Raw genomic sequence first — 13,958 nt, forward strand, 5'->3', positions numbered from 1 at the left:
TGTTGTCTTGTAAAATCTATAAACATCTGATGTGGTATGCGGTCAGGAAGGTACCTTGAGTTTGCCAATCTTAGCCTGGGCCATTGAAGCCAATGGTGGTTCCTACTACTGTCCTGGTTAAGAGAAGGAGGGCAGGGTGAAAATCAAACCGCACTCTCATGGCTGATCACTATCCAGTACGTGTTGGGTGAAGATAGGATTGCACTTGACCGAGATGCTCCCTGCTGCACTATTCTGCAGGCATTCACTGACTTGGCTCAGATGTGATGAATGGCCACTGAAGGGCAGCAGGCACCATGGAGTTCTCCAGTAAGCACAAGGTGGGAGCAAACCTTTTGGGTGACTCCAAAAGGCTGTAAATGTCAACATTGGAAACTGAAATGTATTCTGTCAGTATTATCATTGAGTTTGACTAAACTGTACAGTGCTATGTAATAAACAGTCCAAACTGAAGCTCTTTCAGTTAGAATATTTACCAAATTCTCCAGTGCAATTCACCTTTTGTTCCACAGTTGAAACCATGGCAGAGAATCAGCTGTTTCTGCTTTGTTATCCTAATGTTTGTAATTAGTCTGCAATCATTGGAAATTGTGCACTTGTATTGGTGTTGATTATGAATGTTTGAATTGAGGGTTTTTAGGACTACACACACTTACTGGAATACTACACAGTGCCAGACATGAAATACTGTGGATTTATCGACCTAATACCTGCAATGTTGCCACTTCCAGGTCAAGCTGGCAATCAGCTTGGTGTTTACATCAAAATGTGATTCCGCTAGCATACAGGGTTCTGGCTCGGGTCACACTTTGCGTTTACCATTACCACTGGGCTGAAGGTAGGACGAGCTAACTGTTTGGTACTTTGTGAATGACAGATCAATGCATGAACAGAGACCATTGAAGCTTGCAGTGCAGCTGCCCATTTGGTACATGCCTCTGTCAGCTCTTTGATAGATGTGCCAAATCATTACCTGCCTTCAGTTGAGGAGGAGAGAATGGGTGAAAGAACATTCAAGTGATGAAAGATGTATACCGGAGTCGAGTGGACGAGTATTGGGGAAGAAGTGTGCACAAATATCACATGGAGTGGAATTGTATGGATTGTTGCAATCAATTTAATAGAAATGTGTGCTTTTAAGTACTCGCATAATATTCTGAGATCAATGCTGGTAGCCAATGTATCTGCCATTATCCAGTGTGAGGCACTCAGGACCTGCTTATTTCTTCCCTTTTTGTCTGCTATGTCCACATTATTTTGACCTCTCCTGACCATGTTGATAAAAGGTATTGCACAAAGAAGCCTTGTTATACTGACCAGGCACATCTTGTTTGAACCAAGGTTTGGTTTTCTAATTGCTGACAAATGGGAGTGGGCTGAAAGACAATTGAAGACGTGGAAGGAAATCTGATGGCCCAACAGTGGGGCGTATAAGCAAAATAAATTAAAGCAATTTAATGTGAAGCCATCCCTCTGTCATTATACCCACCGAACATATGTATTATCCATTTGACTTCCTCTTTAGTAAGATTTTGCAGATCAGATGGCAGTGCAACATATAAGAGTACTCGATAGAAAGGCAGCCAATGTAGCAGTGATCTACACCCCATGTGAGCACTGAATTTAGTGGGAAAAATGTCCCAAAGATATCCAAGAATTGTGCATATGATCCAACAAGTCCTTCCAATATTTGATGAGATGTTCAGAGCTGTACTGGAACTCTGGCGTACTCCATTTCTTCACGCTCTATTAGTCACCAGAATGATACCCGGACTCCAAGGATTGTTACGAGGAGCAATTACTCAAATTAGGGTTGTATTCCCTAGAATTTAGAAGGTTATGGGGTGATCTGAAGTTTTCAAGATATTAAGAACATATAGGGTAGATATTTCTACTGGTTGGGGATTCTAGGACGAGGGGGCATAGTCTAAAGATTAGAACTAGACCTTTTCAGGAGTGAAATTAGGAAACACTTCTACATACGGTGTTAGAAGTTTGCAACTCTTCTGCAAATGGCAATTGATGCTAGATCAATTGTTAACTTTAAATCCGAGATTGATAGCTTTCTGTTAAAGGCCAAAGGCGGGTATATGGAGTTAGGTTGCAGATTGAATGGTGGGGCTGAATAGTCCCCTGATCTTTGAGTTCCAAACTGCCACTCCCACTGCCTTCAGGACGCTTTATGTAGCATTGTGGTCCTCTGACAGCAAGGTGCTTTATTCCAAGTCAGGTGAGAAATTTATAGGATTCACTGCAGGATTTTGAGGCAGTCCCATTAAATCATTTGCCCTACCAAAAAGATGCCATAACTCTTCTAATTTCCAAATGGTTGCAGGTCTCCTGCGGTATTCATATTATTGAAGAACTTGCTAAAGTAACTGACAGGTGGGTATATGTGTGTGTTTTTAAACAAGACATCATCGAGGTAGATATTGTCACACAAACATTAGATAACAAATCTGCAAGGATTGCCATGTATCTGGAATGTCAACTTTTTAATAAAAAGACTAAATAGAACTTTCAATATCGAGTCACTTTCACTGCTGGTGCTAGTATCATTAAAGCTCGATTCTTCGTGATGTGATCCTTTGGCAGTATATGTAGCTGACAGCCTGTCATTGTCCACGGCCACCTGATCTGGGTAATGTCAGTGAAAAGGACCCAGATCTTGTTTAGTTTCTCTCTTTGAGCTGTAATCCAAAACTAGGAAAGTTATCCAGGCACACTGGTGTGTAGCCTTGTCAATCAGTCTGGTGTTCCTTTTTTTAAATTCACTTTTTATCCGAGATTGGGAGTCACACATGTTGTCGGCTGTACCATGCCTGACTGAGAGGGGACGAGAAACCTACTCAGTTACATCTTCCCTCACCTTGTCAGCAAAATAAAATTCTAAGACTTTTGAAGCCTGCCTCAATTCAGTCAACCGAGTTGTCTTCTTGGGATCAGTGTTTGTGCACTTCTTGCTCTGCTGAACAGGATACCAAGAACCGCACACATTTGAGGGGTGTAATGTCTAACTCTTGCCTCCAATCCTGCTATTGCAATTTTGATCTTTTATTTACATAGTCAGTGTTCCTCCGAAGCTCCCAATAAAGGATCCTATACTCCTTCCAGTATCTTCGCAGACGCGATGCTTCTACCCATACTCCTTTTACAGTTCCACAATTTGTGGAACTCCTTGCCTCCTTCGATCTGCAGGCTCCTTGCACCATTACGTCTCCATTTACCTTTGCCTTCTCGTCTACTCTTCATTCTTGATGTCCTGCACAGAGACTTAGCTCTTCAAAAAAAAAAGTTTCCCAATAAGAAAAATAAAACTTGATTTGAAATTTGGTACAGGTTACAGAACTTCGTGTTTTCCATTAGATTGGACAGAACACCTATAAATGTACAGCCTCAATAAAGATTAGATAGGTGCAGGAGAACCGAGGAGTGTATGTGTAGAAGTTATGTCAGCATGGAACGAGGTTAGATGTCATGATCTTTTCCATAGAGGGTCATCGACCTCTGGAACAGAGTTGCCGGCTCGTACAGGGAGTGCTGCTTCACTGCAAACATTCAAAAGGGAGCTGGATAAGTTTCTGGCTGAGGGTACTCTATCCCTGTGTACAAAAGGTAGGTGAGATAGTGGGAGTTAGGCCTCATGGTAACTGGTCTCCTGGAACTTGTTTTGAGGATCTTCAAGGTGGGTTGGAGAAGAAGTTCCCGGTATTTTCTTTTCCCTAATTTTGCCTGTGCCTGGAGCTCACATGGCTGTTGACAGGTGGGTCCGTGACTGTATGGGACAGGCTCGATGTCACTTTTGTATGCCTGTAATTATTTTCCTCTTTACCTCCGCTCTTCTGAAGATGATGACCCGGGGGTGAGGTACAGTTTGATGGAGTCACTCCTTGCGTCTCTATAGTCAGGGTGAAGGAACCAGATTTAGCAGCGGGCTTGTCCGGAGACAGTTCCCAAGCACCAATACGCCCAGCTTCTGAGTAAACCCATGCTGATGTCAAAGTAACTAACCGGAAACCATGTTTACTCTCCTGGTGCAGATGCTCCAGTCACGGCCTGCTAGATTCCCTTTGGTTTACAAAACAATAGAAATGGAATCCAGCTCCTTACTCTCTCATCCATAGAACCATCTGTAGCAGCCACTGCTGATTGCTCGGTTGAGCAAAGTCTGCACAGACAGGGAGTCCAGCCTTGGACCTTCATGATCTAGTCAGCTCAGCCAGTCCTTGCCTTGATCAGTTGAGTCACCGGAGGAGGCTGTGTGCGGGATGGATGGAGCTGCAACAACCCCCAAGAAGCTCAGCACCATCCAGGACAAAGCAGCTGGCTTGATTCTCACTTTCAACACCCACTCCCTTCACCACCCCTACACCGTGGTTGCAGTGTGTACTATCCACCTTGCTGAGGCCTCTCCGGCTGCACCTCCCAAACCCGTGACCTCTACCACCCAGAAGGACAAGGGCAGCAGGCGCATGGGAACACCACCACCTCCACGTTCCCCTCCCAGTCACACACCATCCCGATTTGGAAATATATCGGCCGTTCCTTCATCGTGGCTGGGTCACAATCCTGGAACTCCCTCCCTAACCGCACTGTGGGAGCACCTTCACCACACGGACTGCAGCGGTTCAAGAAGGTGGCTCACCACCACCTTCTCAAGGGGCAATTAGGGATGGGCAATAAATGCCGGCCCTGCCAGCGATGCTCACATTCCAGGAATGAGTTAAATAAAAGATGCCAGCACACAGGTTAGGCTATCCGTGTGAAGGAGCGGGAGCCTCTGTAACAAGACTCTCAGTTAACGATACGGCGCTTTTTACTTCAATTAGCGACCTGATAATATAGAAGTATTTTTGGCATCGAGGAATGTCAATTTGCCAATATCTGCTTTTAAGACAGCAAGACCAGTCGCCATAGCAACTTAGCTAATTCCATTGAATTGGGTAATGAATCAAATGGGGTTTAGTTTCCCCTCTGTTGTTTCCAAGAGCCAGGCAGTCTTGTACACTGACTAGTTCCCGCTGCATTATTTATATAGGGATAAGTACACTGCATTGTATCTGGTACCGAGAAGCCCAGGATTATTAAGGGATGGAGCTTGGGGGCCTTTTCATGCAATATTCTCAGATTGCAAACACAATTGAACGATTTGACGTGACATTTGAATGAAAGCTGCTTTTTTTGAACTGAACAATGGCACTGGCCGCACTGATTCACCTGCCCTTCTACCTAATGGGTTTCTGCATATCCAGCCCTAAACTTTAAATTTTGGCTCGCTTTACGAGCAGACGTATCCAGACCTTCATTTTTGATTGTTGAGGACCCAGTGAAGGGCCAAAGTGTAGAGAACACCAGCCAGAGAGAGAAGACTGGGTCATGTACGAGGGGGCTGTCTCCATATTTTCCGAGAAGTGATCATGTGTCTTTTTTTGTTGTAAACCTGTAGATTGTGGGATAAAGGAAAAACCGGGGAGGCGAGAAGTTCCTCAGTTTTAAGATCTTTGGGAAAGGAGGAGTTGGAGAGGGTGAGATGACTGCTGACTGTAGATCATTCTTGTTACAGTAACATTTTTTGTCTCCTAGTCTTGCAACCAATACGATTAAGTCATCAGATGTGGTATGTCTCTGGCTTTTAGTTCTACTTTGTATCGGATGATAAAACTCTCCCGCTCAGTATTCTTGGGGTAGGGGTAGTTGGAAGAAATAGTCACTCCTGATCACTAGCCAGTGTTGATAAGTTCCCACGCGTGAACATTGGACCAGGACAGATGGCATTCAGCCGTGATGCACCACTCGGTCGAAAAGCTCAGTGATGCACACCACGTCCAGTTGACGCTTTAAGGTGTGGAGTCTTGGTCGAGGTACTAGAAGGCACCTTAGTATTGGGTGCAGCACCTCCGGGGGGGAAGTAGAATTCAGTTCAAAAATTGATGAGAGTAATTGTGTTATTTTGTCCTGGAACATGTGTGTGTGTGTGTGAAATCTGACCTACAGCTGTGTGTAGCTGAAGGAATTTTCTGCAAAAGGAGCTGTGGGCTGTGAGAGAGTCAGAGACAGCCGCTCACTCAAAGGCAAGGTCGCAGGTCCTCGATGAAAGTTATCAGGGATGATTATGAGGCATGAGTGAACTATCTTCTATTATCGAGGTTGCCACTACTTGGTGAATGCAACAAGAAGAGAGACTGTAAGTACATACAATGAATTAAAGGGACAGGGGAAATAAGCACATCAAGGCTTGGTTATGGGGGGCAAGAGAAATGGGTTACAATTGCACTGTGCAATATCAATAGCACATTAATGCCCCGGTATGGAATCCTCTGTTATTTTAATGAAAGCGTTAGTCCATTTAATTTAAGCTGGTTTGCTAAACTAGTAAAACACCAGCCGACACTAGCAATCCATGCAAATTATGATACTGGTAACACACTGCAATTTCAATCCAAATTGTGACATGATGGTATTCGGAGGTTGCAATTAGAGCCTTGCTTTTCTATATATTAGTTTTATGTTGAACTGCTTTTTAAAATTTTCTGAGTTTTATTTTTCTAGAACATGTTTGCAAGTTTGTATCCGACACTTTGGAACCCCCTCCCCTCCCCTTAAAGGTTTAAATATGTAGAATGTGACTTAATTTAGTGGGTTTAAAGCATTTACTACAAACTCCTAAATTTCACACACTTTCAATGTTATTTTGTAAACAAGTCTTTGGATGTAACCGCTATTTGTTTGTGAATGTTTGGTGTGATGGGTAACTGAACTGCTGCCCATCCACGCTGTCAATCCTGTATAAATACTTGCCACTATTTCTCAGGCCCTCCTCACTCTCGGTGGCCCATCTGCAACTCCATGGCTCACCAATTCTCTATTCTTGCTTCTCTCGCTGTAATCTCATTCCTTCTTTCCTTGTCGCTGACCTACATTGGCTCCCGGTTAAGCAACGCCTCGATTTCAAAATTCTCATCCTTGTTTTCAAATCACTCCATGGCCCTCGTCCCTCCCTATCTCTGTAATCTCCTCCAGCCCCACAACCCCCCGAGATGTCTGCACTCCTCTAATTCTACCCTCTTGAGCATCCCTGATTATAATCACTCAAGCATCGGTGGCCGTGCCTTCTGTTGCCTGGGCCCCAAGATCTGGAACTCCCTCCCTAAACCTCTCCGCCTCTCTACCTCTCTTTCCTCCTTCAAGATGCTCCTTAAAACCTACCTCTTTGACCCAGCTTTTTGGTCACCCGCGCTAATTTCTACTTTTGTGGCTCAGTATCAAATTTTTTATCTCGTAATACTCCTGTGAAGCACCTTGGGATGTTTCACTATGTTAAAGGCGTTAAATAAATACAAGTTGTTGTTGTCCTGTCGAGGTGAACCGTTTGTTGTGCACCTGGTTAACCCAGCGTGTGCTCGCTGTCTGTCCTGCTGTAGTTAATTAACCATCACACTTTCAGGCTTGTCCAGCTGATTCAACAGGTGAATGGGCCACCTATTGTGCTCCAAAGTCGGAGCCACCATTGAGGTCCCAGGTTCAACCCCCACAGCCTGTGATGAGTTAGTGGGCCTCTGAATGGGAGCTATCGCGTATATGATGTCAACTGGGCTATCTACATCCACTAATCGAGCAAATTCCTCAGCAAATTATCCAAATAAGATAGCCACCAAGAAATCCAATAGGGAATGCAGAAGAAACTTCTTTACCCAGAGAGCGTTGAGAATGTGGAATGCGCTACCACAGGGAGTGTTGAGGCAAATAGTATCATTGCATTTAAGGGGCGGATACACAAGCATATGAGGGAGAAAGGGAATAGAGGGTTAGATGAGGAAAGACGGGAGGAGGCTCGAGTGGAGCATAAACGCCGGCATGGCCTGGTTGGGCCGAATGGCCTGTTTCTGTGCCATATATCCTATGTAAGTTCTTCCAGGTTGCTAAGGCGGGATCGTCTTTTCCAAATGCCAGGTTCAAAATCTCCAAAACCCCCTTCTCTGTCAGAGTGGGGTTGATCTTGACTTCGCCTGGCAGTGTAAGTCGGGTGATAGCCAGCCAGCCGCCCGTTATCTACCTCTCCCCATTGCACACAGTCACGATCTACCCCAGTGTCTCATGATCCCTTCCGGCAATGGGTCTAGAATCAAAGTCATTTCCCAGTTATGCCTCGTTTCCATTTTTGAATCATAGAAATTTACAGCACGGAAGGAGGCCATTTCGGCCCATCATTGCCGTGCTGACCGACAAAGAGCTATCCAGCTTAATCCCACTTTCCAGCTCTTGGTCCGTAGCCCTGTAGGTTACGGCACTTCAAGTGTACATCCAGGTACTTTTTAAATGTGGTGAGGGTTTCTGCCTATACCACCCTTTCAGTCAGAGAGTTCCAGACCCACACTACCCTCTGGGTGAAAAAAGTTCTCCTCAAATCCCCTCTAAACCTCCCCCCAATTACTTTAAATCTACACCCTCTGGTTATTGACCCCTCTGCTAAGGGAAATAGGTCCTTCCTACCCACTCTATTCAAGTCTCTCATATAATATAATACATGAGGAATGTAGGCACCACACAGACCTCACTCCCCCCAGTCCATGGGACCGATCCCGGACTGTAGAAAATTGTTAAAGGCACGAGCTAAGCGGCACTGTAAGGTATGTACCTGGTGAGTACGTTCACAGGTTTGTAGAGCTGTTGAGTTGGGAGGGGTTTAGCCAGTCACGCAATGTTCACAAGACTCAATAAAACCCCAGCCAGTTGGGTTCGGGGGATCCACGATGAGGCAGGTGGTTGTGAGGCAGGTGGATGAACTGGTAATGTGTAGTGTGATAAACCTTTGCTAATAAACCAACTAGTTCTTAGTAGCAATGTGTTGCTATGAATTCTTAAGCAAAGACCCCATGAAACAAATACGTTACAGGCACGGCTCCTGTTTCTTTGGGCAAGTGTTTGAAGAGTACGTTAAATGGCGATTTAATCCCAAATAAAATCGTTACTCCGTGCAGTTTTGGCGGTGGAACTGGAGACCTTGAGTGATATGTTTGAAGCATTGTGGAGCAGTCATGCAGCTGAGAGTACACATGTCTAGAATGTCAGTACTGAATCATGGTGTGTGCGACTTGTTTCTGTACAGCCGCAGAACAGCAGGTCACGGGGAAGATCAGAGTTGGTGCCGGGACGACATGAGACCTGTGGACTGAGGGCCGGATTTCCCAGGAGGGGAGTGCCCCTCCCCCCTGCACCCATTCACCAGGAGCAATGGCTGCCCCGCTCCCCCTCATGGTAACCCTGGTGTTGCTGGCGAGCCCACGCAGCGCAGGTAAGAGTTTGCGGTTCCGCGACTTTCTCAGGTTCCAGCGTGGAGTGCGGCGTGCAAGGCTTCCCTGGGTGGTCCGGTTATTAAAGGCACAGTCCAGGGTCACACAGACCAGCAGGCCCAGGTGTCGAGCCGGTCAGTGCTGAGTTAGCTGGTGTCAGCTAGGTTGGCTTCAATGAAAAGAGAGACTTGCATTTATATAGCGCCTTTCACAACCTCAGGATGTCCTCAACAGCTTTACAGCCAATGAAGTACTTTTTGGAGTGTAGTCACTGTTGAAATGTGGGAAATGCGGCAGCCAATTTGCGCACAGCAAGCTCCCACAAACAGCAATGTGCTAATGACTCAGATAATCTGTTTTTAGTGATGTTGGCTGAGGGATAAATATTGGCCCCAGGACACCGGGGAGAACTCCCCTGCTCTTCTTCAAGTAGAGCCATGGGATCCTTTACCTGCCTGTCGCCTGAGAGGGCAGTCAGGACCTCGGTTTAACATCTCATCCGAAAGACGGCCCCTTTGACAGTGCAGCGCTCCCTCAGCACTGGCACTAGAGTGTCAGCCTAGATTTTTGTGCTCAAATCTCTGGAATGGGACTTGAACCCACAACCTTCTGACTCAGAGGCGAGAGAGAGTGCTGCTCACTGAGCCACGACTGACACCAATGCCCCTGAACTCAGGAGGAAAAACAGATGAAGCCAGGGTTGGCTCTCTTGATTGCTGTGCAATACAGTGGGATATGTGGATAGCAAGTGAGACAGGATCAGGCTGGGCTGTGCCGCCTCCCAAGGTCAAATTGCCTGGTGACGGTTATGGTTCAGACTCGTATCTAGAGAAAGATGGCTGGGGTGGCGTATTGAATGAAGGCCAGCGTTTGTGGAACTCTAACCAAGCTAGAATCGGAGAGGGATAATGATAATGTACAGCATCGCATGTTCTTTGGACAATGGGCTCCTTTGCCAAATTAAGGATGGATTGGACTGAGAGGTGAAAGCAGGGTTGGGGTATTTGGCTGGCAATGCCCACCCTAGTCACTCACTAAGCGCTGGTCTTGCAGGTAACAGGATTGACCAGTACATGGACGTGTTGAAAGATGTTGCACGTTTATTCGGAGGAGGAAACGCAGAAGGAAAACCAGAACCGATCCCTGCCCATGCAAGGTCGGGCACCAAAGATTCCCAAAGGATCCATTCCGTGGTCTCCAGCCTGATGGGCGGGCTCAGAACTTTGAGCGCTTTACCCCAAAGAAATCTGCCCTCGTTTCTCACCAAACACACGCTGGACAGCAAGAGACTCTCCGCATTTCTCTACAACATCTCGTTGTACCTACAAAGCAACGACCCCCAGGATCCAGCGGACGAGAGCCTGGCGCTGAGCTCCCTGGACTCGGAGGGAGTGGAGGTGGGCTCACCACCCAGGGCCACCCTGGAACTGAAGGACCTCTTTGTCTCTTTGAGGGCCAGCAGGAACCTGGACATCCTGGTGGAGTTTCTGCAAAGTGTCTTGGACTTTTTCACCGAGCACCAGCTCTTCAGTTGGTTTTTCCAACAGCACAACTGGGAAGTCATTGCCAGCCTGTTTGAGATGGTTGCCCAAACATTATTAAGTGGGACTTATGGACAAGCCAGTGCTGGTATTCAGGAGCTGATCTGTGCCCTGACCGGGCAGAGCGATTGTGGCATCGATATGGCTTGGCTTGAAGGTCTCGGCAAGTTGTTCGACCAGACCAACTGGAAGTCGGTGGTCAATTTTCAGTCCAACGGTCCACCTCCTAGAAATGAAAGATTGCGGCCATGGAACAGGCCCACAGTGTCCGGCAGCAATGGGAATGCAGCTCCACAAACTTCAGGCTCGGCAGAAAGTGTCAACTCGGTCCAGAGTCTGCTTCAGATTCTTTCCAAGCCCAGCGGCAGGAGGGGCAGCTCAGAGGGCATGCCTTCGGCCAATCGATCCCACAGTGCCTGGGGCGAGGAAGCCTTGTGGGACGGCCTGGAAGAGCTCCGACAGAATATTTTGCGAAAGGTCGGGTCGTCCGTCTACACGAACTTCAAGAGGAAAGTGTCCCGAATGACGGACTCTCTGGTGAATGAAGTTTCGTCCGTTATTGGAATCCCTCAGTCAGACCTCGACGGGACATGTTCTGTAGGTAAGAGGCATTTCAGCAGAGGTTATGTTTTCATAGAATAATAGGAATCACAACACTGCTCCAATCACATTTCCTTAATCTTTCCCCATATCCTGCTCTGTTATCCAAATCCCTTTTAAATAATCTAGTCTCTGCCTCTATAGCCCCTTGTGGTAAAGCATTCTGTGTTTTAATAACCCACTTTATGAAAACATTTCGTCTAATTTTCCCCATCGTTCTTCTCATGAAAGAAAGACTTGCATTTATGTAGTGCCTTTCATAACCTTTGCAGCCAATGAAGTACTTAAAAAAAAATGTGGTCACTGTTGTATTGTAGGAAATGCAGCAGCCAACGTGCACACAGCAAGCTCCCACAAACAGCAATGAAAGAAATGACCAGATCATCTGTTTACTGATAGTTGAGGGATAAATATTGGCCCCAGGACACCGGGAAATAGTGTCATGGGAACTCTTACGTACACCTGAGAGAGCAGACAGGGTCTCGGTTTAGCATCTCAACCAAAAGACGGCACCTCCGACAGTGCAGCACTCCCTCAGTGCTGCACTGGAGTGTCAGCCCAGATTATGGCCTCAAGTCTCTGATATTCCTAAATGTTACCAATTCACCAAATAGTGGAAATAATCTTTCACTGTTTGATCTGTGCAAAATTTTTAATAACCTCTATTTGATCTCCTCTTAATCTTTTCTGTCTTTAAAAGGAAATGGCCCTAATGTTTTGATCCTTTCTTCATAACAATAATCTCTCATCCTCAACAACACCAACTTGTATTTATATAGCGCCTTTAATGTAGTGAAACGTTCCAAGGCACTCCCACAGGAGTGTTATGAAATTTTTAAAAAATTGACACCGAGCCACATAAGTAGAAATTAGGGCAGGTGACCAAAAGTTTGGTCAAAGAGGTAGGTTTTACGGAGCGTCTTGAAGGAGGAAAGAGAGGTGGAGAGGTTTAGGGAGGGAGTTCCCGAGCTTGGGGCCCAGGCAACAGAAGGTTCCAGGGAACCTTTGCCGTGTCCTTTCTTTGGCTCTGAAACCCATCCTATATCTGCACACAACATTTCAATCAATGTACGTTTGAATATTTTGTGATATGGGAAACCAGTGCAACCAAAGTTTTAAAAATATCTCCTTTCTTACAGGGGACCTAAGACAACTTCTTTTATGGTAAGTTTACTCAGTGTTTCACCACAGTTTAGCTTCTTGTTTTGAACTTGATCAGCCCCCCCAGCAAAACTGTTCGCACTCCCTCTATCCAGATACCCGGACTTCAAGGGTTAAGTTACATGGAGAGATTACACAAATTAGAGTTGTATTCCCTGGAATTTAGAAGCTTAAGGGGTGATCTGATTGAAGTTTTCAGGATATTAAGGGGAACAGATAGGGTAGACAGAGAAAGACTATTCCTGCTGGTTGGGGAGCCTGGGACTAGGGGCAAAGTCTAACAATTCGAGCCAGACCTTTCGGGAGTGAAATTAGGAAACATTTCTACACACACAGGGTGGGAGAGGTTTGGAACTCTCTTCTGCAAACGCCAATTGATGCTAGATCAATTGTTCATTTTAAATCTGAGATTGATAGATTTCTATTAAACAAAGATATTAAGGATTTGGGCCAAAGGCGGGTATATGGAGTTAGGTCGCAGATCAGCTCGAGGGGCTAAATGGCCTCCTCCTGTTCCTGTGTAACAGGCTTGAGGGCTGAATGGCCTCCTCCTGTTCCTGTGTAACAGGCTCGAGGGGCTGAATGGTCTCCTCCTGTTCCCAATGTAATGGGCTCGAGGGGCTGAATGGCCTCCTCCTGTCCCTAACGTAACGGGCTCGAGGAGCTGAATGGTCTCCTGTTCCTAATGTAACAGGCTCGAGGGGCTGAATGGCCTTCTCCTGCTCCTGTGTAACAGGCTCGAGGGGCTGAATAACCCCCTCCTATTCTCATGTTCCTGCAATTCTCCATAGCAGCTTTGAAGCCAGGAAAATGAAATCCACTGAAATGAGAACCTCAACACAAAATGACACACCAGGTTCTCACTCTGGGCCAGGCTGTGGCAATGAGCCCTGATTGGCTGAAAGATTACGTCCCCCTTCTCACCACTCCACTATCGGAGTCAAAACCTTCAAGCCTTTTGCCCTTGTAGTTTGGGATTCTATTTGTAATCTCTTAGCACCTTCATAAACCTTTTCAAAACCTAGCTTCCTTGCCAGATCCTCCGAGCACCTCCAAGCACCTCCCCTTTCTTGCCACCTACTTCCTGCTCAACATCTCTCCCTTCCTGCAGTAAAGCACTTTGGGTTGTTTCACCATACGCTGGGCTCTGCATAAATAAGCAGTGGGGTCGGACATTACCCTAGGACCGGAGTTAATATCTGGCTTCGAGAGGCCAAGGGAAACGGTTCAGCCCAGCAGCACAGTCGTGCCCTCAATAAGAACATTATTTAGCTCACAACCTCAACCAGTGACACAGAGGAAAGAAAGACTTGCATTTATATACATAAGAACATAAGAACATAAGAATTAGGAACAGGAGTAGGCC

At 46.2% G+C, this 13,958-nt stretch overlaps 1 protein-coding gene across 1 annotated transcript in view; it reads left to right on the top strand.

Annotated features, from left to right (window-relative positions):
• The first annotated feature begins 10,495 nt into the window (after positions 1-10,495).
• The window catches only part of LOC139233550 (putative stereocilin-like protein), a 29,014-nt gene continuing 25,551 nt past the window's right edge, over positions 10,496-13,958 (top strand). Inside the window, exons 1-2 of the mRNA XM_070863953.1 lie at positions 10,496-11,432; positions 12,571-12,595. Coding sequence (XP_070720054.1) covers positions 10,496-11,432; positions 12,571-12,595 — 962 coding nt within the window. The remainder of the gene's footprint in view (positions 11,433-12,570; positions 12,596-13,958) is intronic.

Source organism: Pristiophorus japonicus, chromosome 21 (genome assembly GCF_044704955.1).
Source record: "Pristiophorus japonicus isolate sPriJap1 chromosome 21, sPriJap1.hap1, whole genome shotgun sequence".
Taxonomy (NCBI): Eukaryota; Metazoa; Chordata; class Chondrichthyes; family Pristiophoridae; genus Pristiophorus; species Pristiophorus japonicus.